We start from the raw sequence: 26,385 nt of genomic DNA, 5'->3' as shown, positions 1-26,385 counted from the left end.
AAACTGCTACCACAAAGTTATAGGTCCAATGTTTAGTGGCGCATCTTCCCAGAAGAGTGGAGGTTATTATAACAGCAAAGGAGGACTGCCATGTATCCTTTGAACATCCCAATCATATGGCCAGGTGTCCACAAACTTTTGTCAAGTCGATATAGTGCAAGTTAAATATAAATGGTGTGCAACCCTTTCGCTGATCAGAGGCCATTTTTGTAGTGGAGGTTAAAACATTTTATAAAGAACTCAAGATAATAGAGACTCAAAGATAATATTTAATGAACCTTTCTGATGTTAGAAGACAGCGGTTAAGCAGCAGAGACGCACTTTCACAGCTACAGACTACAAGCCGTCCATCGACGTGTAAAAAATATACCCAAGGAAGAGGTGAAGAAGCATTACATCATCTTTCTGAAGTTCTCCATAGCTTCAGTCACTTTCTGTAGCTCGATCTGACTTTGTCTCAGCTGTACAGTGAGAGAGAGAGAGAGTGAGATATTAGAATTAGATATTTGGCTCCAATCAATTTGTAATCCAAAATCTAGTGTGAATGCATCAAAACAACCCCATCTTCATTACCTTGTCAGCATCCTGCTCCTGAACCTTCAGCGGGACTTTCTCCTTGTAGTCGCTCTTTTTCATTTTCTCCTCCAGTTTCTCCATCTGCTTCTCCAGCTCGCCCTTCTTTGTCGTCAGTTTGGCCACCTCCTTTTCTACATCAATTAAACCCTGAGGACGGGAACATGAGGAGGAAATGGCAATCAGTCAACCAACACACACACACAGCGATAATACAGAGGTCATATCAACACACTTCCAATTTTTATTTTAAATCTAGTTTAATTGGGTGGAGAAACCAAGAACAAGAAAAGGTGGTGACACACACACACACACACATATATACATGTGTATATATATTTATATTAGGGCTGTTTAAATATTTAATCGTGATTAATCGCACGATTGTCAGGAGTTATCTCGTAATTAATCACACATTCATATCTGTTCTAAATGCAACTTAAATGCTTTAAGTTTTTAAATAATCAAATCAACATGGCCATAGACAAATATTGATACTTTATGCAAATCTTTGTTTAATACTAATGAAACCAAACTCATCATAGAGCATGAAGACACAATTCTTCCAAAGGTTTTCAAGTAATAACGATGTTTTGAATGACGTAAATCATCGGGACACCAAACGGAACTTTTCCTATGTTTCCAGTAAAACAAATGTTTAGTGATTAAAAAAGATTTTTCGGTGGAGTTAATTAATATTTTCTATATCCGAGTAAAGAACGGACGTCGTGAATAAACGTGTGTTGCGTTGAAGGTTTCAATTCCACCTCTATTTAATCATGAGTTGTATTTGCAATGGGAATGATTATCAAAAGGACTATCATAATTACTGCGGCTGTACGTTAGAGCGATGCTGTGACGTGGTGATATAACCAGCATGTCCCATTGTAAATAATGACACTCCTCACCTTCAGCATGAGATGAACAGTGCACTTGTCTGAAGCGATGGCCACAGCACAGCCGTCTGGAATGGTGCCTTCACTCCCTGTGACTGGGTGGATGGCCTGAGAGTAGGAGAGAGTCTGGATCTGCAGCTTGTATTCCTCCACCAGAGACGCTGTAGTGGAGTCTATACACTGCAGATAACCTGAGAGGAAAAAACGCGCGACAGGAAAATGGGTTCCTTTCATTTCTGAACGCTGGATTTTCAAAAGCTTTATGATCTAGATGTGATAACATGATTCTCTTTCTGTTTTCGGTTCCAGATGCATATTCATAAACCAAAAGTGTTGGGACACCCGCCTTTCCCACCTATATAGGCCCACAACTCTATATAGGATGCGGTATCTTCAAATATATGAGGCAACAATCTAATCTAATCGACATGGCCATGGACAAATATGGATTCATTATGCAAATGTATGATTAATTTTAGTAAAACCAAACTCATCATAGAGCATGAAGACAAAATATTCTTCTAAAAGTTTTAATCATGGTCTTTTAAATTACGTAAATCAGGACACCAAACAGCTTTTGCTACATTTCCACACGGACGGTTTTAATTGGCGGATGTGGACGTCGTGGCGGATTTTAAAAAAATAGAGTAAATAAAATATGTGATGTATGTTTTTCTTTTTTCCAAACTAAATTGTCAAAACAGTGTATATTGTATAGTGATTATTTTAAACATGGTTGTCAACTTACCATCTGCAATTATCATTAAAAACGATGCAAATGCGGCAAAATTGTTTCAGTTTGTATAATCGAATGCTGTATTTATATATATTTTTTCTTAAACCCAGCATGAGGGAACTTGTTCAAGAAGAAATCCCCCATGCACTCCTACACAAGCAGCTACTATACGCTTTAAAATGTCAAATATTCTAGATACTTAAACTCAATATGTGGCTTTGCATTTTTTTAAGTACACTTTTATACAAATACCTTGAACTAGGGTAGTTCAACAATGTAAATTTTTTCCGATTAATCGAAAAAAAAAAAAAGTTAATAGATTATCAAAATAATTGTTCGCTGCAGCCCATATATATATATATATATATATATATATATATATATATATATATATATATATATATATATATATATTTGTTTTTTTTTCCCTGTATGTGTGTAGCAGAGTGCTCTTACAGTCTGCACGTGTCTTGGTCAGGTTGTAATCAGCCCTGAGTGATCGAATGGTTCTGACTACAGTCATCACAAACTCCATCTGCTGGTCGAGCTCCTCACTGTGCCAGCAGAACTGCAGAACAAACCATAAAAGCAGTGATTGAACAGCTGAACCCCCCCACCCCCAGAGCATGACACAACACATTCCACTTCCCACCACTTCCTCTTTGCGTTGGTGAAAAATCCTATGATATTCTTAAAAAAAAATCTGATAAATTGATTGTCACATATACAGTACAGTGAATTCTTTCCTCTTATATCCCTTCTTATTAGGAAGCTGAGCTCAGAGTAGGAGTGGAACAGTGTGTAGGTTTTATTAATACGGACAGCTCGGTTGGATCGGATTTACTGATAACCAAATAACCCACCACTAGTTCTTAAAATGGATACTGGAGAAGTAAAATAGTACTAAAGTTAAATATGAATATACTGTATTCATAAGTAAAATTTATATTAATAAATAAAACGGTGACGCTAAGAGGCCATGCATTCTATTTTTTTCTTTGTTTTCTCGTGATTACGACTTCCTTTTCTCATCATCTCGACATAACGAAAGTTGATTGTTGGTTCCTCATATTCAGTACTCAGTTTTTCTCAGTATGTTTGGCATAAGAGCATGTTATAAAGGTGGCATTATGGAAAATATAACATGGTTATTATCCATGAATCTTGCAAAGATGCTGCCTCTAGAACATGCCGAATATACAGCAAAATTAAGTACTGATCATGAGGAATTTTCTAGAGAGCAGCATTGTGGATAATAACCCTAACATCTGTGGTTATTGTTTTTGTGCTGCCACAAATGGTTATGTTCATTATCCACGATGCTGCTCTCTAGAACACGCTCGTGCACTGAATACACAGAAACATTAAGTACTGATCGCGAGACCTCACTGATATCGAGGTCCCAAGAAAATTCTGTTGTGATCATGAGAAAACAAATATTATAATGCATGGCCTCTTAGGTTTTCTTTGCTAAAAAAAAAAAAAAAAAAAAAAAAAAGTTTAATCCCAAGAAAAGACAGCACATAGCTTCAGTTATTCGCCTCTAGAGGGCGCACTCATACAGTGACAGTGGACCTCCACAGGCGCAACCTGGAAAAACTAACTTTATGGATTTTTGCACAGAGACGATAGTTCCAGCAAGCAACCGTCGGTGATGATTAATCAACAAAACGGATGAATCCGCCAACCTCTAGTTCAGAAGACAGAATCAGACATGATGCAGTGCCCGCTGGAGCAGAGAGGGTTAAGGGCCTTGCGCATGGGCCAATTCTAGGGCTTAAATTCCTTACCTTCCAATCACTAACCCTGAACCTTCACCACTGAGCGACACCTAAGCTATACAGATGCTTTATTTAGATACCTAATGCCTGATAACATGATTAAGGGTCTGCAGGAATGCATTTGGCTTCAGCATTAGAAGTGGGAACATTAGCTCCCCCTGGTGGATACTTTGTATTATTTTCTATGAGACCACATCTTAAGCATTTTATTTACTACACTGCATCTGGAATTCACATCATCGAGACCATTCACCAAGCCTCAATATTCAGAACATCATTGATTAGTAATAATCATTTGTGTGCATCCATTTCTTCTGACCGGCTCACCTCTGAGGTTTCAGGGTACGGAGTGACAGAGATACTCGGGGGACTGTCCTGGGGCTGTCTCCGTGGCAACCGCTGGAAGAGCTCCTCGGTGACAAAAGGCATGATGGGAGACAGGAGGCGAAGCCCGACGTCCAGACAGGTGTAGAGCGTCTGTCTGCAGATGTCGGCTTGCTTCAGGCCTTCTGAGTCTGTTCTGCTCAAAACAGGCTTCACGCTTTCCTAGAAACAGTTTAAATTTCATTTGTTTTCTATCATGACTGTTGAAATGAAGAGAGGCAATTCTGTAAGAAGGGGAAAAAAAATTGAAGGAGCAGGTATATTACCAGATAAACGTCACACAGTTCGTAGAGCCAGAAGTTGTAAATAGCTGTGGTGATCGCTGGGAAATCATACGCCTGGAATCCGTTTCCACAGAGGGCCACGGCAGCACAGAGGCGCGACAAAATCCACCTATCGGACACGCCCTCACTGCCGCACAGCTGCGTCACGCGAGGGATCCGAACACACACGAGCAACGTTTTAAATCACGTTTTACACCACATATGTAAATGCACAAGCCATCGCTATACACTCATAATTGCACCATTATTCAAATTATTTTTTTTTAAATACAGGTAGCCCTCGACTTACAAAATAGATAGGGACCGGAAAAACATTTCGTAAGTCGAGAAGAGTGAGACTGACGTGTCTCAGTCGCACGATTCTTTTTTTTCTTGTTTGGCCGTGTGCGTATCTGTGAAAATTTGTAAGTCGGGGGCTGACTGCATTATTAAACCTTTTCACCTGAGCTTTCTCCCACGGCACAAAGACTTCGCCCAGCGTCCTCATGGCAAACTTCACAGCGTTCCACAGCTTATTGCAGAAATGCCTGTAGCCCAGAATCCTGTTCACGTCCAGGTTAATGTCCCGTCCTGAGGCCGAGAGCGGTTTTGAAGTGTGATTCGAAAGGAAGGTAAATAGAGGAGGTTTTACTCTGATTAAAGAATGTGTTACCTTGGCTGGTGTAGGCGCACAGGGCAAACCTGAGAGCGTCGGTTCCACACTCTGGAATTCCGGTGGGGTAATCAGATTTCTACCCCCCCAAAAAAAGGACAGGATGAAATTTGACTTGCAACCAATATGGAAATATTTATTCTGCACTCAAAGCAGGAGTCTTAACTACATGCTAGACCGTTTTAGAGTAGAGGAAATTTACCTGTCCTTGTTTAGCCTTCTCAATCTCCAGTGTGTCCAGATTGCTGTCCTTCAGCTGAGCATGGAGACCCTACACACATATACACAAACAGCTCAGAAAAAAAACAATGAAGACCCTGAAAACGTGGTATTTTGTATATATATATATATATATATATATATATATATATATATATATATATATATATATATATATATATATATATAAAATTATATACACAAAATCCCACATTTTATTAGCTAATTAGATACATTTAAAATACAATAATCCTTTTTTTTTATATATATAATAAAAGCATATATAGAGTTGAACACCTTCTGAATCTAACAGAAATGTCGATACGTGGTATGTCCAAAAGTGTTTGGACACCTGACTTTTCCTGCTATATGCACTTCTTCCCCAAACTGTTCTGAAAAAAGCTGGAGGCACACAATTGTAAATTACCTGTTCCAGCATGACAATATCCCTGTGCACAAAGCCAGCCAGCAGTTCAAAAAGTACATAGTAATCTAATGCTCTGATGTCCTACAGTGTATACAACAAACTCGTCCAATTAAAACGCTTCAAATACTTTCAAAATAACCCCAGACTTCAACTAGAAAGCAGCTTAAAAAATACGTCAGCCTTTTTTTCTTTATTGTACCTCCAGTGAGATTCCAGTGATGACGTCCAGAGGGTCGATCACGTTCCCCAGAGACTTGCTCATCTTCCTGCCGTGGGCATCCCTCACCACGGCGTGCAGATACACCTACACAAGAGCACAGTGGTTTTATGATACATCATTGTAACTTGAAAATATATCACAAATCAAGACATGGTCTAGCCTAGCCGGGAAACTCAAATAATGATGATGGGGGCCGTGTACCGTAATTGAAATCACAATACATAATTTGGCCACACGAAACCGTAATATATATACTGTAAATGGTAGAGGGTAGACATTTAAAACCTTCAAATGTTTTTTTTTTAACATTTGAACCATCGTATCTCGGGGACTACCTGTGTATAAACACACCTCTTTGAAAGGAAGTTTGCCTGTGAGTTTGAGGCCCATCATGACCATACGAGCCACCCAAAAAAACAGTATATCATGGCCTGTCTCCAACAGAGTGCCTGGATAAAATACGCTCAGGTCCTCGTTCTGCAGAAAAAACACACACACACACTTTTACAAAAATGCCATATTCTTCTTGGTTTAAGAGCAGAAATAATTAGCTGACATGGGCTTACTTCATTTGGCCATCCAAAAATGGAAAAGGGAAAGATCCCAGAAGAAAACCAGGTATCCAAGACATCCTCATCTAACACACATACACATTTAAACATTATGCATCAAAACAAAAATATATAATCATTTTACATAATCAATCAAAAAAACACAAACAGAAAAAAACGATTTTTCCAGGTTTCTGATCACTGCATTGTATGAAGGAACTTGACGGCAATCCTCTCATTTATACACCCGAGCAGTTGAAGGTTCAGGGACTTGCTCAAGGGCCCACAAGTGACCGATTGAACCCCTTCCCGTGGGGTCAAGATGACGTTACCTTGCCGCAAGGAGATTTTGTCTACAGTGACGTTGAAGCGCTTCGCTGCTTTCTCTTGGGCTTCTTCCGCTGACCGTCCACTGACCCAGTAATGACCATCTACATCCTTTAAACGCACACACACAAGTGAATACAGAGTAGGATTTAGTGTATTAGGGAATTCAATTCAATCGGCTTCACAGAAATAAACTTGGTTACATCTACATATATCTATGCACACTCCAAAATCCAGTGGAACATCATCCCAAAAGAGTGGAGGAAATTAACAGTAAATGGGGACTAAATGTATAATGGGATGTTCAAAAAGCAGACAATTATTTGGCCTGGTGTACACAAACTTTTGAACATAAGGTCGTGACGGCACCAAAGCATTTTGCTCACCTCTCCAGCTTTCACAGAGGAATCGTTCACAGTGACGAAATACGCCGGGATCCGGTGACCCCACCACAGCTGACGAGAGATACACCAATCCCTGAATACGTGCAAAACACAATCAAGAGTAAACAACAGGTTCATGGCACGGTGCTTGATGGAACAATGAGAACCTCAGGTGTCATAACGAGCAGTGGTCGTCAGCTTTAACCCTGATGAGACCTCACCTGATGTTATCCATCCAGTTAAACCAGGTTTTCAGGTGGTGCTCTGGGATGATCTTCAGCTCTCCGCTCCTGACTGCATCGGCTGCCTGCTTCCCCATTTCCCCACAGTTGACGTACCACTGAGGCTTCAGCAGGGGCTCCACAATGTCCTTAGAGCGACTGCATATATACACCACACACATTAAGACATTCTATTAGAACAACTTCTTCTTTTGGCTTTTCCTATTAGGATTTACCACAGCAGATCATTTGTCTCCATACCCCTCTGTCCTTTTCAGCTGCCTCTTTCACCCCAACTACCTGCATGTCTTTCTTCACCACATCCATAAACCTCCTCCTTGGTCTTTCTCTTTTCCTCCTTCCTGGTGGCTCCATTCTCAGCATTCTCCTACTGATATACCCCATGTCCCTCCTCTACACATGTCCAAACCATCTCAAATCACACCTCCCTCACCTTGTCTCCAAAACGTCCTACATGTGCTGTCACTCTAATAAACTAATTTCTAATCCTGTTCATCCTTCTCACTCCCAACGAAAACCTTAACATCTTCAGCTCTGCTACCTCCAGCTCCACCTCCTGTCTTTTACTGTCTCTAATCCATACAACATCACAGGTCTCACCGCAGTTCTATAAACCTTCCCTTTAATTCTTGCAGATACCCTACTATCACAAATCACTCCTGTCACTCTTCTCCACCCACTCCACCCTGCCTGCACTCTTTTCTTCACTTCTCTAACGAACTCTCCATTACTTTGCACTGTTGACCCCAGGTACCTGAACTCCTCCACCTTCACAACCTCTTCCCTCTGCAACCGCACCACTCCACTGTCCTCTCTCTCATTCACACACATGTACTCTGTCTTACTCCTACTGACTTTCATTCCCCTTCTCTCCAGCACATACCTCCACCTCTCCAAGCTCTTCTTAACCTGCTCCCTAATCTCACCACAGATAACAATATCCCAAAGTCAGGTGTGGCAGAGATGTATGCGAGGGTGGTGCAGGACACGTATGAGGACAGTGTGACAGCAGTGAAGTGTGCAGTAGGACCGACTACTGACAGACTGGTTCAAGGTGGAGGTTGGACTGCATCAAGGATCGGCTCTGAGCCCTTTACTGTTTGCAGTGGTGATGGACAGGTTGAAGGATGAGGTCAGACAGGAGTCTCCTTGGACATCATAGTCCAGTCTGTCGGTCCTACTGCACACTTCACTGCTGTCACACTGTCCTCATACGTGTCCTGCACCACCCTCACATACATCTCTGCCACACCTGACTTCCTCATACAATTCCATAACTCCTCTCTCAGCACCCTGTCGTACGCTTTCTCTAAATCCACAAACTCACAATACAACTCCTTCTGACCTTCTCTATACTTCTCCATCAACATACTTCCTCAGCATAGAACCATACTGTTGCTCACAGATGGTCACCTCTTCTCTCAGCCTGGCTTCCACTACTCTTTCCCATAACTTCATGGTGTGACTGATCAACTTTATTCCCCTGTAATTACTGCAGGTCTGCACATCTCCCTTATGCTTAAAGATCAGTACCAGCACACTCCTAAATTCCTGCACATCCTCTCAACCTTCCAAAATCTTGTTGAACAACCTGGTTAAAAACTCCACTGCCATCTCTCTTCATCCTCTTAATCACTGCTCTCACTTCCTCCTTACTAATCATATCCACTTCCTGCTTCACAATCTCTACACCATCCAACCTTCTCTCTCTCTTTCTCATTTTCCTTGTTCGTTCCTCGAAATACTCCCTCCATCTTCTCAACAGACTCTCCTCACTAGTCAACACATTTCCATCTCCATCCTTTATTGCTCTAACATGCAGCACATCCTTTCCAGCTCGGTCCCTCTGCCTGGCCAATCTGTATAAATCTGTTTCTCATTCTATTAGAACATAAACATTAAAACAGGATTCTGGTCTAATTGGGTTGAATATGTAGGGCAACTGTGTCCAGACTTTGTGGAAGTATAGAACAGATGTGCTTTACTTTTTGAATGGAAATTGTTTTTAAAAATTCTCTTGCAACACTTCTCCCCTATTACATATTGGAAATTAGAATGCTTTTTTTCTAAAGCCTCTACTATACAGTATACAGAGAACCTTCAATTAGCATAAATAAATAAATAAATAAAGCATATATCTGACCTCCCACAGGTTATTATAATTATTTGTTTCATTACATTTATTTGTTTGTTTGTATTCTAGAATTCTAGAATTTAAAAAAGGGGAAGAAAAAAATAGTGTTGTTTGTTACTGCACTAAAAATAAAGAATAAAAAAAAAAACGAACTGCCTTTATCATCAGTACCTGACTTTACAAACACCCTTGTATATGATTAAGCACAAACCTCTTCACTCCAAAATCTACTGGAAAATCTTCCCAGAAGAGTGGAGGTTGTTATTGCCACAAAAGATGACTAAATGTGGATGTTCGGAAAGCACATACTTGCTCAGGTGTCTACAAACTTTAGTCCATATAGTGTGTATGTTTTTGTTGAGGGTTTCTTGCACTGACCTGCACACAGGCACCACCATGGGATTGTCTTTGATGTCCTTAAACTGGCCTCGGTCTTTCAGGGCCTGGAGCACAGCCTTCCTCGCCTCGAAACGCTTCATACCCTGTCGTCAACAACAACAACAACAACAACAATTATTTAGTCTAATGGAACAACAAATTATTGTGTGTGTTTGGTCATCTCTATTCGTCTTACGAAAGACATGCTACCAATCATTTAAAAAAAAAAATGAATCAAACAACCAAATCACACTTAATACTTATGTAAAGACTATATTTAGAATCGACCTAATTCTAAAATCACAGGCTTTCACTATCTTCCTTATACTTGCACTGAAGGATATCAGACTTGTACAGTGGGGTTCTGGGGGTCAGCTGTGATGGACTATAAAAGATGATCATGTGTCTTCAAAAAGTATATTTCTGTTGCTTTATATTTTAAAGCACAACTAAGATCTTTATAAGGTGCTACTTATTATAATGACCAAGAAATATTACAAGCACACACACACACACGGTCCAAGTGTGCGGCAAAATGTTTGTGTGTGCGTGCAGTTTGTGTGGTATGTGTTTGGGCAGAATGTGTGTGCAGTATTTGTGCAGTGTCTGGGCAGAATGTGTGTGTGCGCAGTATGTATGCATGTGTTTGGGCAGAATGTGTGTGTGTGCAGAATGTGTGCAGTGTGTGGTATGTGTTTGGGCAGAGTGTGTGTGTGTGCGCAGTATGTGTGCAGTATGTGTGTGTGCAGTGTGTTTGGGCAGAATGTGTGTGTGGTATGTGTTTGGGCAGAATGTGTGTGCACGTGGTATGTGGGCAGAATGTGTGTGCAGTTTGTGTGGTAGGTGTTTGGGCAGAATGTGTGCAGTGTGTGTGTGCAGTGTGTGTGTGGTATGTGTTTTGGCAGAATGTGTGTGCATGATTGGTATCTGTGCTTTGTGTGTGTGTGTGTGTGTGTGTGTGTGTGTGTGTGTGAGTGAGTGTATACAAGGTGTATATACTGTGCGTTAGTGCGCAGTGTGCGTGGAATGTGCATGTGTTTGTACCAGGAATGGAGGAGGAACATTGATGAGGAAGCCATTCTCATCCAGGATGTTGATAAAGGGCAGTTTGTGTCTCTCCCCCACTTCGTAGTCATTGTGGTCATGAGCAGGTGTGATCTTCACCGCACCTACGCCAATAATTAAGAGCTCAGTCAAAGAATAAAATCATGTCACCTCAATTCCACCACTGAATCAGCACAAGAAGACAAGCACACATCACCATTCCTAAAATAAAGCTTGATCTTAATCATCAACCACAGAGTTATTTAAAGCACGCTCTCCTTAGGACTCTCATTCAAGCCAAATCGTTTCAGCTATGTACAGTAGAGTACACTGCGAAGATTTCTGTAGACACTGAACTAATTAGGACACTGCATAAAGTGCACGTGTACAAACATCCATACAATAGTAAATAGTGCTTGTGTAAACATTTGGTGATGTAAAAGCAGATGCTTTCATTTAAACATGTGTGTAATTGTGTGTGTGATTGTGTGTGTGTGTGTGTGTGTGTGTGTGTGTGTGTGTGTGTGTGTGTGTGCGTTTTAACCTGTTCCAAAGTTCATGTCCACAAAGTCATCGAACACGATGGGCAGCTTGCGGTCACAGAACGGGTGAACTGCTACTTTTCCTTTCAGGTGCTAAAGAAAAAAAAAAGAGAAAGAGTATGCAGAATCTGTGGAGGAACACTGGCTCCTTTCACATACAGGATAAGGATATGGTATTAATCTGACTGAACTCCGATCAAACAAACCCGGAACAGAGAAAGCAAAATGATCATCTGTTTATTACCCTGTCAGTCAGAATCACCGTAGAAGCAGAGAAAGCAAATGAAGAAGACTTTGACGATGCTCATAGGTTCGCATGCTCATGGGTTTGTATCCATAAGATCGAGATTTTAGGCGTATATAGAAGTTGATTGGAAACAGGCGATGTGTAAAAGTCGAACAGAAGTAAAATAAGGACAGAAGAGACCAAAAAGAGACCTGGTTGTTTATTTACCTGATATCTGGAGTCGTTAGGATGCACGGCCACGGCTGTGTCGCCCAACATGGTCTCGATACGTGTGGTTGCTACAACCACCTCCTCATCTATCCAAGGAAAGCACAAAATAAACTTTACGTTAAAAAGTATTCGGAAGCCTCAGTTTCGGGGACTCACGGTTGTACAAGAACGTTTCTTAGATGCAGAAGCATTACATTTTCCAGCATGACAATTATAGGTAGAGAGATTCATCCGTTTTGCCGGCACCGATAATCCATTGCTGGAACTATTGGCAAAAATCCAAAGCGATAGTTTTTCCAGGTCGCGTCCATTGACGGAGCGGCTGAGAGGGGCCACTGTCTTTACGATAGCGCCCTCTAGAGATGCATCACTGACATGCTGTTGTTTTTACATGTGTGACTGCAGAATTACACTACAAATCTGATCTTATAGAACTTCTTTCACAAAAGACAGATACTAGAAAAAGAAAAATACAAAAAATACTAGAAATCTGATGATCTCTTGGGATTCTCCCAGTGCCCCTGTATACAAAGTCAGCTCTTTGAACAAATCATTTACATGGGTTGGAGTGGAACAGCTTTGACCTCTACCCTTTTGAACACCTTTGGGATGAATGTGTATGCTGACTGCACCCCAGGCCTTCTCACCTCACATACATCAGTGCCTGACTTTACTAACACCATCGGGGCTTAATGAGCACAAATCTCTACAAACACACTCCGAAATCTAGTGAAACATCTTCCCAGAAGAGTGAAGGTTATTAGAATAGCAAATGGAGAGCAAATGTGGAATGGGGTTTAAAAAGCACACATATATCCTCCATATTGTCTTACCTGATCCCTCAATCTTGTAAGAGAAGGACACCAGCACTCCAAACTCCACCTTCTCCTTATAGCCTGGCACGGGAAGCAGCGTTCGACCCGTCAGCTCCTTCTTATCCACCTGAAGCAACGCAAAAATGAATGACAATATACTCAAACATTTGCAACAAAAGAACAACATCGGCTTGGTCGACTGATCGGTGAACCAACCGGACTCATTTAGTTATTAAGCACCAAACGTACAGATGGCAGAAGTCAGTAAACGCACCTCAATGTCGGAGATGGCAGAGTTCAGGGTGCAGGACCAGTTGACCAGTCTCTTGCTCCTGTAGATCACGCCCTCCTCATGCATACGAATAAATGCCTCCTGAACAGCATAGGACAGTTTCTGCACACACATGCATATAAACACCATGAGGAAAGAAATTGACCTAGGTAATAAACAAAGTAAGAATTTTAGTATCAGGCCGGGTTTGGCATTGGGCTAGACTGAACATTACTAATGGCACCCTTGAAAATTTTTGATTTCATATATAAATATTACACTAATTATGTTTGTATCTTTAAAGCATTAGGCACATCCTCAGTACAATTATAATTACTATGCTAGCATAATGCTTGAAAAAAAAAAAACAACCTGTGACCAAAGCAATGCCACTCACAGACATATGTATTATATATTTTCTATGTAATTTTAGGTATATGATAGTTTGTGTCCTTGATCCATTATTTGTATCATTAAAAGTAAATACATATTCTTTATTTTAACGCATTCCCTCTGACGATCAGATTTAAACATCATTACACACTACTCCAGTGTGGTCTGACGTGGAAATTAAAAGACATCTGGGTCAATAGAATAAATAAGAGTAATGAAGGGTCTAAACAAAGCTCTCGAATGAGTCGAGTCCCTACTGCTGTTTGATTAAAGCCCAACGGTCTCAAAGAGTTATCCGAAAGGATGTTTTTTTTTTTGTCTACTCACAGGATCCATAGTGAAACAAGCTCTGTCCCAGTCGAGCGAAGAGCCGAGTTTCTTCAGCTGGTGGTAGATACGATCTCCTTTTCTAATGGCAGAGCAGAGGCAGATCATCTCATCACTGAACCAGACAGACCGGCTACATGAGGGTGTACTGACAGAATAATGTACACATACACTACAAAAGTATTGGGACACCCAACTTTTCCAGCCATATGTGGTTCTTCCTCAAACTGTCACCACAAAAATGGAGACACATGATTGTATAGGATGTGGGAGGCATTTTAAATGCTGTATGACATTGTCCTTATGCACAAAGCCAGCTCCATGAACAGATGGCTTGAGTTTAACACCTTTGGGATGAATTGGAACCATGACTGCACCCCAGGACTCCTCACCTCACATTAACCACCTCCCGTGTCCCTTTAAACTGTACTTACTCGTTCTTCCACTTCCAGACCTCTGCAATGAAGTTCTCTCGGCCCAGGTCATGTCTGGTCATCCCTCTTTCCCTCATCAGCTTCTTCTCCACCACCACCTGAGTGGCGATACCAGCGTGATCGCAGCCTGGATTCCACAGCGTGGTCTCGCCTCTCATCCTGTGCCTGCGTAATCACACGGGAGGACAGCTGCTAGGTCACTGAGCTGCCTTGTGCTACTGACATAAATACTGCACGCACTTGCTGTACTACTCGCCACAGTGTGCTGCATCTCACCATCTTCAGCTCTGCTACCTCCAGCTCCACCTCCTGTCTTTTACTCAATGCCACTGTCTCTAAACCATACAACATCTCAGGTCTCACCACAAACTTTCCTTCACTCTTGCGAATACCCTTCTATCACAAATCACTCCTGTCACTCTTCTCCACCCACTCCACCCTGCCTGCACTCTTTTCTTCACTTCTCTAACACACTCTCCATTACTTTGCACTGTTGATCCCCAGGTACCTAAACTCATTCACAACCAGAAAAGGGCTTAGAGCCGATCCTTGATGCAGTCCACCCTCCACCTTGAACCAGTCTGTCGTTCCTACTGCACACATACCCTCACATATTTCTCTAACACACCTGACTTCCTCATACAGTACCACAACTCTTCTCTCGGCACTCTGTCGTTCGCTTTCTCTAAATCCACAAACACACAATGCAACTACTTCTGACCTTCTCTACACTTCTCCATCAACATTCTCAAAGCAAATAATGCATTTGTGGTGCTCTTTCTCTTCATGTAACCACCGCACAGCAAAGTCACATGTCTGAACTAGTCTGTCATTGTTTGAAATATAACCAAGTCATACAAATTGGTAACAAGAAGGAGCCAATGATCGTTTAAATCAATCACTTAATGATAAATTACATCGTGTATAATACATAAGGTAACTGAGCTGGGTTACAGGAGAGCAAACTGTACTTAACCTCCTTAACCTAGCTGCACAGACCTTGTAATGGTTGTGGATTTCTACCTAAATAGTGGTAGAATCCGAAACATTCTGAGAAGAAAGAAAACAGTGAACTGTTTGAAAACAGAAACTTACCCTGCTCCAAACTGGATTCTATTTTGAAGACTGAACGCTCAATCGTATGACACACCCAATGTACTAATACACAATCGGCACATGAATTCGTACTAGAAAGAAACTGAATCTTTACCATCGGGTCAGGCAGTCCTGAATGGCATTGGTTAGGGCGTGACCCAGATGAAGAGATCCTGTCACGTTAGGAGGAGGGATGCACATCATAAATATACCGCGGGGGTTCGCTTCGCTAATGCTCTTCCGCTAATAAACAAACAGATCGAAAAAGTGAAATCGTGAGGGAAAAACATTTACATTAAGCACCTGATAAAGAAGGAATAACGAGTTTCTTACTCCATATTCAGGTTTGAAGAAACCCTGTTTCTCCCACCAAGGGTACCAGGCTGCCTCCACGTACTGAGGACTGTACGAGTCCGGCAGTGGGCCGAGCATGTCTGAGCGGTTTTGAAAATCAGAGACAATATGCAGTAAATGTAAGAAGGTTACAAATACATGTTTTGACATCTCCATCAATAGGTAGGTTTAAATTATACGCAAAACCTACCTTTTTTCTCTCCGGCCGGGGTGGGGATGTTGTATGTGATCACACCGAGTTCCTTTTTTTCAGGTTTGGCTTTTTTCTAAGCATAAAAAAAAAAAAAAAAAAACCTCATTCGCACTGTTGTTGTTCACATCTCATTAGACCACATGTACAACCTGAATTCAGGAACGGGTCCCACGGGGCAACAAAAGGCTCAAAAAGCCAGAAATTTTGAAAAGATTCATCTGGAAGAACATCTAGCAACTAATTAAGTTAATTGACATCAAGTCTGTAACATGATTAGCTATAAAATGGATGTCTTAGAGAGTCTTTCAGAAGTAAAGATGAGCAGAGGCTCTCCAATCCATGAACGAGTGTGTAAAAAGATTGTGGAATACTTTAAAAAACAATGTTCCTCAACGTCAAATTGCTAAGGCTTTGCAAATATCATCTACAGTACATCCAAAGATTTAGAGAGACCTCGGTGTGTAAGACCTTTGTTGGATCCCCGTTGTCTTCTGGCCCCTAAATGGGCTCAGGAATACTTCTAGAAACCACTGTCGGTAAACACAATTCACTGTGCCATCTGCAGATGCCAACTGAAGCTTCATCATGCAAAAAGGAAGCCATGTGACAACATGGTCCGCAATCGCCGTCTTTTGGTTTCCATTTTATTCAAATCAAAAATAATAACGTCCCAACAATTCCGGAATTCAGGACTGATTGATCAAACCCTCGTCTAGACGTCTCCTCCAGATTCTCGTTTTTTTTTTTTTAATCCAGATACAACCCGAAGAGAAACCGAAAATACATGAAAGTCCATCGCTCTCACCTCCGACTGTGACTGAATCTGTTTCTTCTTCTCCTCCATCTCCTTTTTCTGCTGGAACTTCTCCATCTTCTCACGCTTCTTGGCCTCTTTCTTCAGCTGTGCTTCGGTCTTTGGTGGACCTGACAAGAACCCGGTGAAGCAAAACGTTAAAAGACAAAGAACATTCATACACTTGTTAAAATATTATGACATTCCCCGACAGTGCAAGTTAGACATGAAATAGCGCAGGAAGAAGCTTAGCGACCATCTCTTCACCATGCTAACACACACACACACACACACACACACACACTCACCGCTAACAGCTGTTCCGTTGGACGTATTGTTTGCAGCAGGATCAGTGGTGGTAGAATTCGGTTTGGGCGTCACGGGCACCATTTTCTCACAGGGCGACACTTTACCCAACACCTTCAAAAACTCAGGCTGGTTCACGCAAGTGTCAAACCACCTGCTCAGGTTCACCAGTGACTTTCTGTTTGAAGAGTCCAAAACCTGCAGAGAGACATAGCAAGAAATCATATTCCCTGAATCAGACGATGATGTCGTTGTGCAGCATTCTGGAAAGTGTTATCGAGAGAGATGTCGTTTCGCTATAACTGTCCCCTGAAATAAATGCACAGAATTTGTGCTTTTTTTTGCACCATATAAATATCTCACATGCATTCCCTTTCTTTTTAAAGCATGCGCGTGGGCGTCAGAATGAACATGAACCTAATGTATAGTAATCGCTCCTGCAATTCGTTACATCCTGTTTAAACCCAGGTTTGGGTTTTTTTGGTGAAAGAAAGAGCAAATGAATAAGACCTGTGTGTGTGTGCATTGTTTCACCGCTTATCCAGAGCGAATATCAATTATGAGGCAACGACTTGGTGCTGGGATTTGAATTCATGACCTTCCAACTAGAAATCCAACATCTTTACCTCTGAGCTTCCACTGATCATTATATCCACATTATTAACAACTACACTAAAAAATGAAAGAAAAAATAGCTCTTGCCTCACAGAGTCTTCCTACACATGCTACAAGCATTAATAAAGAAAACAGCATGCGAAGACACACTAAAGTTTCTAAAGTTTTTGGACACCTGATCATACATTTCATGATCTTATTGATGTGCTTTTTGAACATCCCATTCTACATACAAACACCATTTACCGTATTTTCCGGACTATAAGCCGCTACTTTTTTCCCACGCTTTAAATCCCGCGGCTTAAACAATAAAGCGGCTAATTTATGGATTTTTCCTGGGTTTTTTCCCGGTTTCACAAACTTCAAGCCAAAAAACTGAGCCCCATAACATTAGACCGATTATATTGCCGAACGGGTTCAGGTTAACCAATGAAACTCTTTATATTAAATCAGATGCGCTCCCACTGAATCGGGCCGCACCACATCATAAATATGGATGAGGTTTCTCTGATGTTTGACCTTCCGCTCACTCGGACTGTCTACAGGAAATGCGAATCATTCGTCACGCTGAAAACAACCGGGCATGAAAAAACACACTTCACCTGTGTTCTGAGCTGCAGGGCATCGGGAGAAAAGATTCACCGATGGTGATTTTTAAACACACGCCGATGCCAAAGGATAAACTCCTGAGAGAAATTGTTGTGAAAGTAAGGAGGAAGACAGTGAACAATGACTTTCTTGGTAGGCTACTGTTTAGATACAAGCCGTGTAACAGACACTGTCTTTCATTAAAGCCTGTGTAAAGTTCATTAGTTTCAGTTATAGACAGGTGCGGCTTATTTATGTAAAAAATAAAAATCTTTGTCAAATTCAGTGGGTGCGACTTATATTTGGGTGCGCTTTATAGTCCGGAAAATACGGTACTGTTCTAATAACCTCCGTTTTTCTAGGAAGATGTTCCACTAGACGTTAAAGTGTGCTTGTGAAGATTTTGTGCTCGTTCAGCCGCAAGGCCGTTGATGTAGGATGTGGAGGCCTGGAGTGCGGTCAGCGTTCCAATTCATCCCAAAGACATTCAACAGGGTTAAGTCAGGCCACTCAAGATCTTCCACTCCAACTCATGCAAACCATATCTTCATGGAGCTGGATTTGTGCACAGGGGCACCGTCATGCTGGAGCAGATTTGGTTCTCTTTATGAAAGAGATGGGAAAAGTTCCAACTTTGTGGTAACAGTATGGGGAAGAACCACAAACGGGTGGAAAAATGCAGTCAAAATTAATCTTCTTAACAATGAACGGTGTACGATCGCAGTCAAGCAGTTAATCTATATAAACAGCAAGGGAAGACCCCGTCCAAGATCAAGCACACTGGAATATTAGGGGTGTCCTCATTTCAAGGGTTTACACCGATTTGTCGAGTCTTAGTCTTGAGTGTCATTGGGCTTTTGAGTGAAGCTCAATCACATATTAACGCAAAGAATTACATTTGAATGGAATATTCAATTACAGAATCTCCCAGATGCTGGTATATATTGAAGTGAAACCGAAATCTGTCACGGGGAGGTTGGATTTTTATTCACAGCATTATAATAATAGTCTGTATATCAATCTATTAGAAGAAAACCGGTAGTTATGTGAAATCAGACATTGAGCGCCCTCATATATCCAAAATGACAGAACACCTCCGCAAAGATTCTACTACAATATTGGTAATCAGACTCCTCCTATCGAAGCATCGAATCTTCGACTATCCAGGGTCACCCCTACGGAATACACACGCAAATTGCCTTCATGCAAAGACTTACATATTTGAAAGGCAGAAGCACAGCTGTTGCGACAGCCATGTCAGCCAGAGACAAGCTCTCTCCAACCAGGAACGTCCGTGGCTCTAAACTCTGATCCAGAATCTTCAGAACACGCAGCAGCTCTCCATGGGAAGTCTGCTGAAGCTGGGGGAAGAAATTGTAATCATAATTATACAATTTATAATAGTTACAATAATACAAGTCAGCACATGAATCAGGAAATCTAGGTCCCATGGGTCCCACCTTTTTGTCAATGCCTGTCACACCTAGCAGAGGGAAAACCACAGCAGAGGCCACAGGAATCAGTTCGCTCTCTGCGAAGCTCAGCCACTGCCACACCTGGCTCTGCTGCTTGGCATCGTTGCCCACCTTCTCGCCTGCGGATGCCAGGTACCAGCTGACGGCGCTGGCACCGCACAGCGCCGTTCCCTCGCTTCCTCCCAGGACCAAAATGGGGTGAGAATGCACAACATTAGCTGGACTGTCCTTAGCACACACACGTGGGCGGCTGGGAGAGAATTCAGCAGCGATCAGGACCAGCAAACTCCTGATGTCGTCAGGGTTGGAGGACACGTGTAGGGAGTCCATGACTGAGACAGATAAAGACAGAGAGAGCAATAGATAAAGACAGACAGAGAGAGAGAGAGAGAGACAGGCAGGCAGACAGGAAGGAGGAAAGACAGACAGACCGACAGAGAGACGCAGAGAGAAAGCGAGAGAGATGCGCAGATAGACAGACAGACAGACAGACAGACAGACAGACAGAGAGCAAGGGGGGCAGACAGACAGACAGGAAGAAAAACAGACAGACAGGGGGAGGGAGGGAGAGAGAAGGGGCAGACAGACAGACAGGAAGGAAAACAGATAGATAGATAGATAGATAGATAGATAGATAGATAGATAGATAGATAGATAGATAGTGTGTGTGTGTGAGAGAGAGAGAGAGAGAGAGAGAGAGAGAGAGATATCAGTCTCATCATTGTTGTTTTTACTTTCAAATTCTACCAGAAAAGAGTTCAGCTAACCAGTTTCCCTAATATAATACACACGCCTTATACTTGTACAACACGACACTAAATACACACTACAATACACAATGAACAAAACAACACAACACACTCTGAAGTCCATTCATTTAACAGCAGTATAGAGCCGGCAGAAGTTCCTGAATCTTTTGGAAAGAGACTTAATGCAACGGTTTGTGTAGATCGTTAGTGCACATGGATCTTGGGCTTTCTGAGAGTTGCACTGGTGCTGATAAACCCACCTTTAAACGCAGTAATGAGAGCCGTCAACCTCCTCCAGCATGCAGCCGCGTCACAAGAAAGCTCCAACGCTGCCGTAAAGCAGTGCTACACCGACGTAACGACTGGCGTAAAGTAGAAGCGACTGATGCAACAAACACGTCCGGCTGTGTCTCAAATCGAAAGAATGTTTCAGCATCTTAAAGGAAGCTTTAGACATTTTCCATTCCCTTTGCATCATCTTTTCTACACTGGCCCGGCCATAAATATTGTGAATCATGAATAATTCATAAAATATAGGCTTTCAGGTCTAAGAATATGGCACTAGTATTTGCACTATGACCTTTTACACTAATAGACTGGGGTTATACTTTGTGATGATGCCCAGGGCCTATTCTGTTCCATGACCCAGAAACCTACACTGGACTTTCAAAGATGATGGCACTAACCTTTTGACTCACGTTTTTAAAACAAGTGAAAAATAAACTAACATTTTTAAAATAGGCAGATTTTCTTAAACAGTGTACCAATATGTAAATGTCCCAACTGTAGTGTGCTCAACGTGCAGGCATGCAGAGAGGAAGTTCTTCTGCCGTGTTCATCGCTGTCTCTAGTATACAGAATACAGAATAATAATACAGAATTAAATGCCATCTACTGTAGAAGCTAATCGGAAATTATAATTTTTTGTTTCCAGGTAAATGACGTCTGTTAAAAACAATGGATAGATCGGATCATTTTACTGACTTGAATCTCGTTCATCAAAACGATCAAATATACAATCAAATAAAATGTTACATTTTTATAATACGCAAATCGCCCAAAAGGTCTACATACATGAACTTTGACTATAGTTCCAATTATTTATATATGTATTTATAACTGCATAGCATATATATTGGAGTTACATTACAAAAGAACGAACGATTTGGACCAGAGGACTCATGAGATTAACCATTACTTAATTCTGTTTCCTGCAGGGCCGTGCACAGGAGGGTGGCCCGGTGGCTAGAGCCAATGCCCATCTCACTAAAACCCCAAGTTCAAAACGTTCTGTTACCATATTGATACAGAACTGAACTGTACAAAACACACTAACACGCTCAACTGTGTGTTACGAAACTGTACAACCTGAACTCAACACACACTCATTACTCTCAATCCATTCCACTACCCATAGTATATTCATATTTTATCATATTATACTGTTACTTGCTGTTTTTGCACATCTGGACTGCTGCTACTGCTGTTTTTTGCACTACATTGTGTGTATGTTTACAAATACACTCTTGTTTATAGTTCCCTTTTGCACATTACTGTATAATCATATTATACAATATTTTCATTGGTCAGTGCTATTTTGTGTTTTGTGTATCTGCCCCACACTCTCTTGTGTTGTCTGTTTGCACTCGGTTGCACACGATGCACTTTATGTGGTGAGGACACTCACTTTAGTCCTTAGCTCTGTGTTCTGTTATGTAACTTTATGTTGTGTGATGTAGCACCAGGGTTCTGGTGGAACGGTGTCTCATTCCACTGCGTACTGTGTCAGCTATAAAAGGTTGAAATGAATCAAAAGTAAAAGCTTCTTGACTTGACTTGATTACAGTCAGTGGCGATCCACTAATTTAGTCATTTGATAGTTTGTTTTTGTATTTCTGTCACTAATGATTTGTCTTCTAAACGTGTTAACAACTTGTACGAAATATTGACATTCTTAGAAATAATGTGTAAATGCGAATCATAAATAATGAGGTATCAAAATGTAAAACAGTAAATAGTTTGTAATTATCAGCAATGTGTAATTGTGTACTATCAAAACATCTACGGTTACGTCTGAAACTATTACAGAGTGTGCTGTCTTCTCTTTCAGATGTATATTTGTAACAACTGGATCATTTGTATTTATCAAGCAGTTTACTTAAGTAGATTTTTCTGTTTTTTTTCTCATTACTTTTTTTACACAAATATCTGTAATTACTTCTTACATTTTCAAACCAAACTCGTTACTTTAGTTTTAATCTATTTGGTGATCAATATTTTTTCTTCTCATTGCGTGCTGTTTTTAGCTCATCAAACAATTTCTTGTCATTGCACATACCATTTCCTGGCTCTCACACACCACAGACGTAGGCTAGTTTACGAAGCACACAATGAGCAAGACAGAAAGGCAACAAGAAGTACAGTAGGGCTAATGTAGATGAGACAGAAGAAGTCAGCGGTGGAAACATTACTGAGAACAGAGAGATTCCTGATCACCTGATCATCATCATCTTTTCTCTGCTTGTGTTCTATATGGTGGATGTTCAGTCTGGACACATTCATTAGGTAACTTCTTTTTCTTTCGGATTCTCCTATTAGGGGTCGCCACAGCGGCTCGTCCGTCTCCATACTACTCTGTCCTCTACATCTCCCTCTTTCTAACCAACTACCCGCAGGTCTTCCTTCACCACATCTATGAACCTCCTCCTTGGCCTTCCTCTTTTCCTCCTTCTTGGTGCTCTGTTGCTCACAGATGGCCTCAGCCTGTCTTTCACTACTCTTTCCCATAACTTCATGGTGTGACTGATCCTTCTCTATTTCTCAGGCAACATTCAATTGGTAAAAAAATGTTAAATCTTTTGTATTAATATAATGGCTACTTTTTTACCTAAGTACATGTCAGAGGCCAAACTGCTTTATTTTAACTTGAATGAAAAAGTGTAGTCAGTACTGCAACTTTTACCAACATCTTTTAAAACATGAGTATCTGTACTTCTATTTGAGTGAAGGATGTGTGTACTTTTGCCACCTCTGTCAAGCATCCACCCATTTAGTTCCCCTTTTTGTCGTTTGGGCCACTGCCCCTCAAAATGTCCTAGTATCTTGTGTAATGCACTGCATAGCATATGTGGGAGTCACCTGATAAAACGAAACGATTCGGACTAGAAGAATCATGAGGTACTACTCAACGACTACTCAATACTAATGATGAATTACTCAATTCTGTTCCCTTTACATAACCTAGGGAGATTTTGCTCATTCCCTTACATAATGAACGAATCACTCTTTGAGACGACTCTTGAAGACGTCTTAAAGACTCAAAATCAACGAATGAAAAGAATCAAAGAATCGTCCATAGATGACACATCACTATTAGGCAACATGGATGCTCGTGCACACACACACACACACACACACACACACACACACACACACACACACACACAGGTAATGTTCCCATGCTTCAGATAGGTGTAACTGCCTACTTTTTTTTGTCTGCATCATCTTTCTTTTTCCCAATGTTGGATTTCTAGTACTCTTATTTGCGTTGTGTTTTGTGAGTTAAACTGCTGTTGAATTAAAGACGGAATACATGAGCAACAAAGACAAAATAAAATCATTAATGCAGCTATCTGCTGCCCTTCTCTAAGCTCATAGAGCTCAGAGGTAGACAGACAGAGACAAGGGCAAGCAGGCAGAGAGAGAGAGAGAGAGAGAGAGAGAGAGAGAGAGAGAGAGAGAGAGAGAGAGAGAGAGAGAGAGATGGACAGACAGACAGGCAGACAGACATAGACAAGGGCAAGCAGGCAGAGAGATAAAGAGAGAAAAAGAGAAAGCCAGACAGACAGACAGTGTGAGAGAGAGAGAGAGAGAGAGAGAGAGATCAGTCTCATCGCTGTTGTTTTTACTTTCTAATTCTACCAGAAAAGAGATAAGCCAACCAGTTCCCCTAACATAACACACACACACGCCTTATACCTGTACAACACAACACTAAATACACACTGAACAACACCACAGACCACAAAGGAACTGTTGAATTAAAGTTAGCAATTGTGGTTATTTTCAGTTGTTAATGAACTCTGTAAAGACAAATATTATTTTTATTAACTTATTATTTTATTAACCTACCTGTTCCTACTTCCTACTGCTTCATCTCTTTGGTAGAAGACAAGCTGAGTAGGAATAGTTTGGCTCTGAATAGAACGCTATCATCCATCATGACGGTGAAAATGGCTGGCTTTGGGCCACAGTGCTTTAAATGGAAGCCGCACTACTCCTGTCATCAAGGCATGCAACATACACTTACAACTAGAGGTCGACTGATGGATTTTACAGATGCAGATAGCCACAATGGACCGCACTTGCCGATAACCGATTAATCAACCTATAGTTTTTCAAATAGATACTGGATTTTTGCAGTTTGTGAGCTCTGAATATTGCGCTTTCTGAATATCCCTTCAAAAGATGAGAAAATGTCAAAGGAAAACTACATATTAAAATGTAAGTCAGTGATTCTGATAAAGGTTTGGCCAGCAGATAAGGCCCTGCTAGCCCTGACAGCCCACTATTGTATATCGGCCTGAAAACACTGGACACATTGAGGTGAATGTGTGTTGTCCATTTAAGGGCACTTTCAGGACACATTCACATACCTGTTCACACTTGTTATTTAGAGCAGACATGTCAAACTTAAGACCCCTGGGCAACTTCCCGCCTACAGATCCATCATATCAGGCACACAAGGTAATGTCATATTTATATATATATCATAACTGTCAAAGTTTGATTCTGTGGGCGTGACATGCACAGTTTCCATGCTTCATTCCTAAAACGATGCCCCATCTCCACCTACAGGCCGCTCGAAGCCTCTGCATGTTTGGAAGTACACTACATATCTTTGAGTTATTTATGATCAACAAAAGCATACACAGGAGTAGTCTCAATGATGCAGATCTTCACTCTATCCTGAGAGTTGCCACAGCACAGACCCTAACCCCCAAACTTTATTAAACTGACAGCCAAGAAACATCAATTGTGCAAATAAACAGCATGTACTGCTTTTACCTAATGTTTTATTTTTGCAATTTATTCTGTATTCTGTTTTTTTTTCATAAAATGTTCACAGTGTTTGGCTCTCTACTTAGACCCAGTATAGAATTTTGACACCAATGGTTTACTTTACCCATGAGAGAAACTTAGAAGAAACTATGCAGAGTTTCCATGTTTAGCTCAACTTAGGATAAAGCCAGGAATTCTCGAGCTATGAAACATGAACAGTACCCAACTAGCTGTTAAACCTCAGCATGTAATTTGTTTCCATGTCCCTATAAAAATAAAAATCTGATCTAGTCTGATTTCACATGTGTCTGAGTTCTTATAAAGAACTTGAGAAAAAGCAGTGGAACATCTATGTCTAAAACTGAAAGGTTTAAGTCATATGCCATGCAATAGAATGAGTTTGTGTATCTGCTTTCTTTTTGCATTTCAATCTCAAGAATACAGTCAAATAATAACCACTATATGACCAAATGTCTGTAGACACCTGACCATCATGCCCATAAATGAGCCTTCTTTAAACTTCTGCCACATTTTAACAGCACATACTTGTATTGAATATCTTTGTTTGATGTAGCATTGCCCTTTCCCTTTACTAGAACTAAGTGACCCAAAGTGAAGTCCATGAGGACATGTTTTGTAAAGGTTGAGGATGTATGTCAAGGAAGAACCTGTGTCCCTCAAAGTAC

General features: G+C 41.1%; 1 protein-coding gene across 2 annotated transcripts; it reads right to left on the bottom strand.

Moving 5' to 3' along the window:
• Window positions 1-249: 249 nt before the first annotated feature.
• On the bottom strand, window positions 250-21,048 carry vars1 (valyl-tRNA synthetase 1). 2 transcript variants are annotated; one of them, XM_046846860.1, is made up of 31 exons: window positions 20,899-21,048; window positions 19,875-20,221; window positions 19,632-19,775; window positions 17,214-17,409; window positions 16,918-17,036; window positions 16,110-16,185; window positions 15,899-15,999; window positions 15,681-15,808; window positions 14,471-14,635; window positions 14,037-14,118; window positions 13,320-13,439; window positions 13,064-13,172; window positions 12,228-12,316; window positions 11,776-11,866; window positions 11,232-11,356; window positions 10,188-10,291; window positions 7,655-7,813; window positions 7,437-7,527; window positions 7,056-7,161; window positions 6,739-6,809; window positions 6,524-6,649; window positions 6,152-6,256; window positions 5,509-5,577; window positions 5,307-5,385; window positions 5,097-5,224; window positions 4,637-4,792; window positions 4,314-4,532; window positions 2,662-2,773; window positions 1,482-1,660; window positions 574-723; window positions 250-461 (listed from the first exon to the last, which is right to left on the bottom strand). In XM_046846860.1, exons 2-31 carry the CDS (start codon window positions 20,217-20,219, stop codon window positions 393-395), a joined length of 3,813 nt encoding a protein of 1,270 aa, XP_046702816.1. In that variant the 5' UTR covers window positions 20,220-20,221; window positions 20,899-21,048; the 3' UTR covers window positions 250-392. The 2 variants fall into 2 exon arrangements, with proteins under 2 accessions (XP_046702816.1, XP_046702817.1); XM_046846861.1 differs by lacking the exons at window positions 16,918-17,036; window positions 17,214-17,409; window positions 19,632-19,775; window positions 19,875-20,221; window positions 20,899-21,048 and having other exon boundaries at window positions 15,899-16,001; window positions 16,111-16,185.
• Window positions 21,049-26,385: the final 5,337 nt, after the last annotated feature.

This window comes from Silurus meridionalis, chromosome 4 (assembly GCF_014805685.1).
Source record: "Silurus meridionalis isolate SWU-2019-XX chromosome 4, ASM1480568v1, whole genome shotgun sequence".
Classification (NCBI taxonomy): domain Eukaryota; kingdom Metazoa; phylum Chordata; class Actinopteri; order Siluriformes; family Siluridae; genus Silurus; species Silurus meridionalis.
This window is presented reverse-complemented; position numbering and strand designations above follow the sequence as displayed.

What these genes read in the sequence shown, in the direction of transcription:
- vars1 (XM_046846860.1), bottom strand. Translation starts at nt 20,219, where the DNA reads ATGGACTCCCTACACGTGTCCTCCAACCCTGACGACATCAGGAGTTTG. An exon ending in CTTGTTTCACTATGGATCCT is followed by an intron (nt 13,440 to 14,036) that starts GTGAGTAGACAA and finishes ATGTGTGTGCAG; the next exon opens with AAACTGTCCTATGCTGTTCA. An exon ending in AGGAGCAGGATGCTGACAAG is followed by an intron (nt 462 to 573) that starts GTAATGAAGATG and finishes CTCACTGTACAG; the next exon opens with CTGAGACAAAGTCAGATCGA.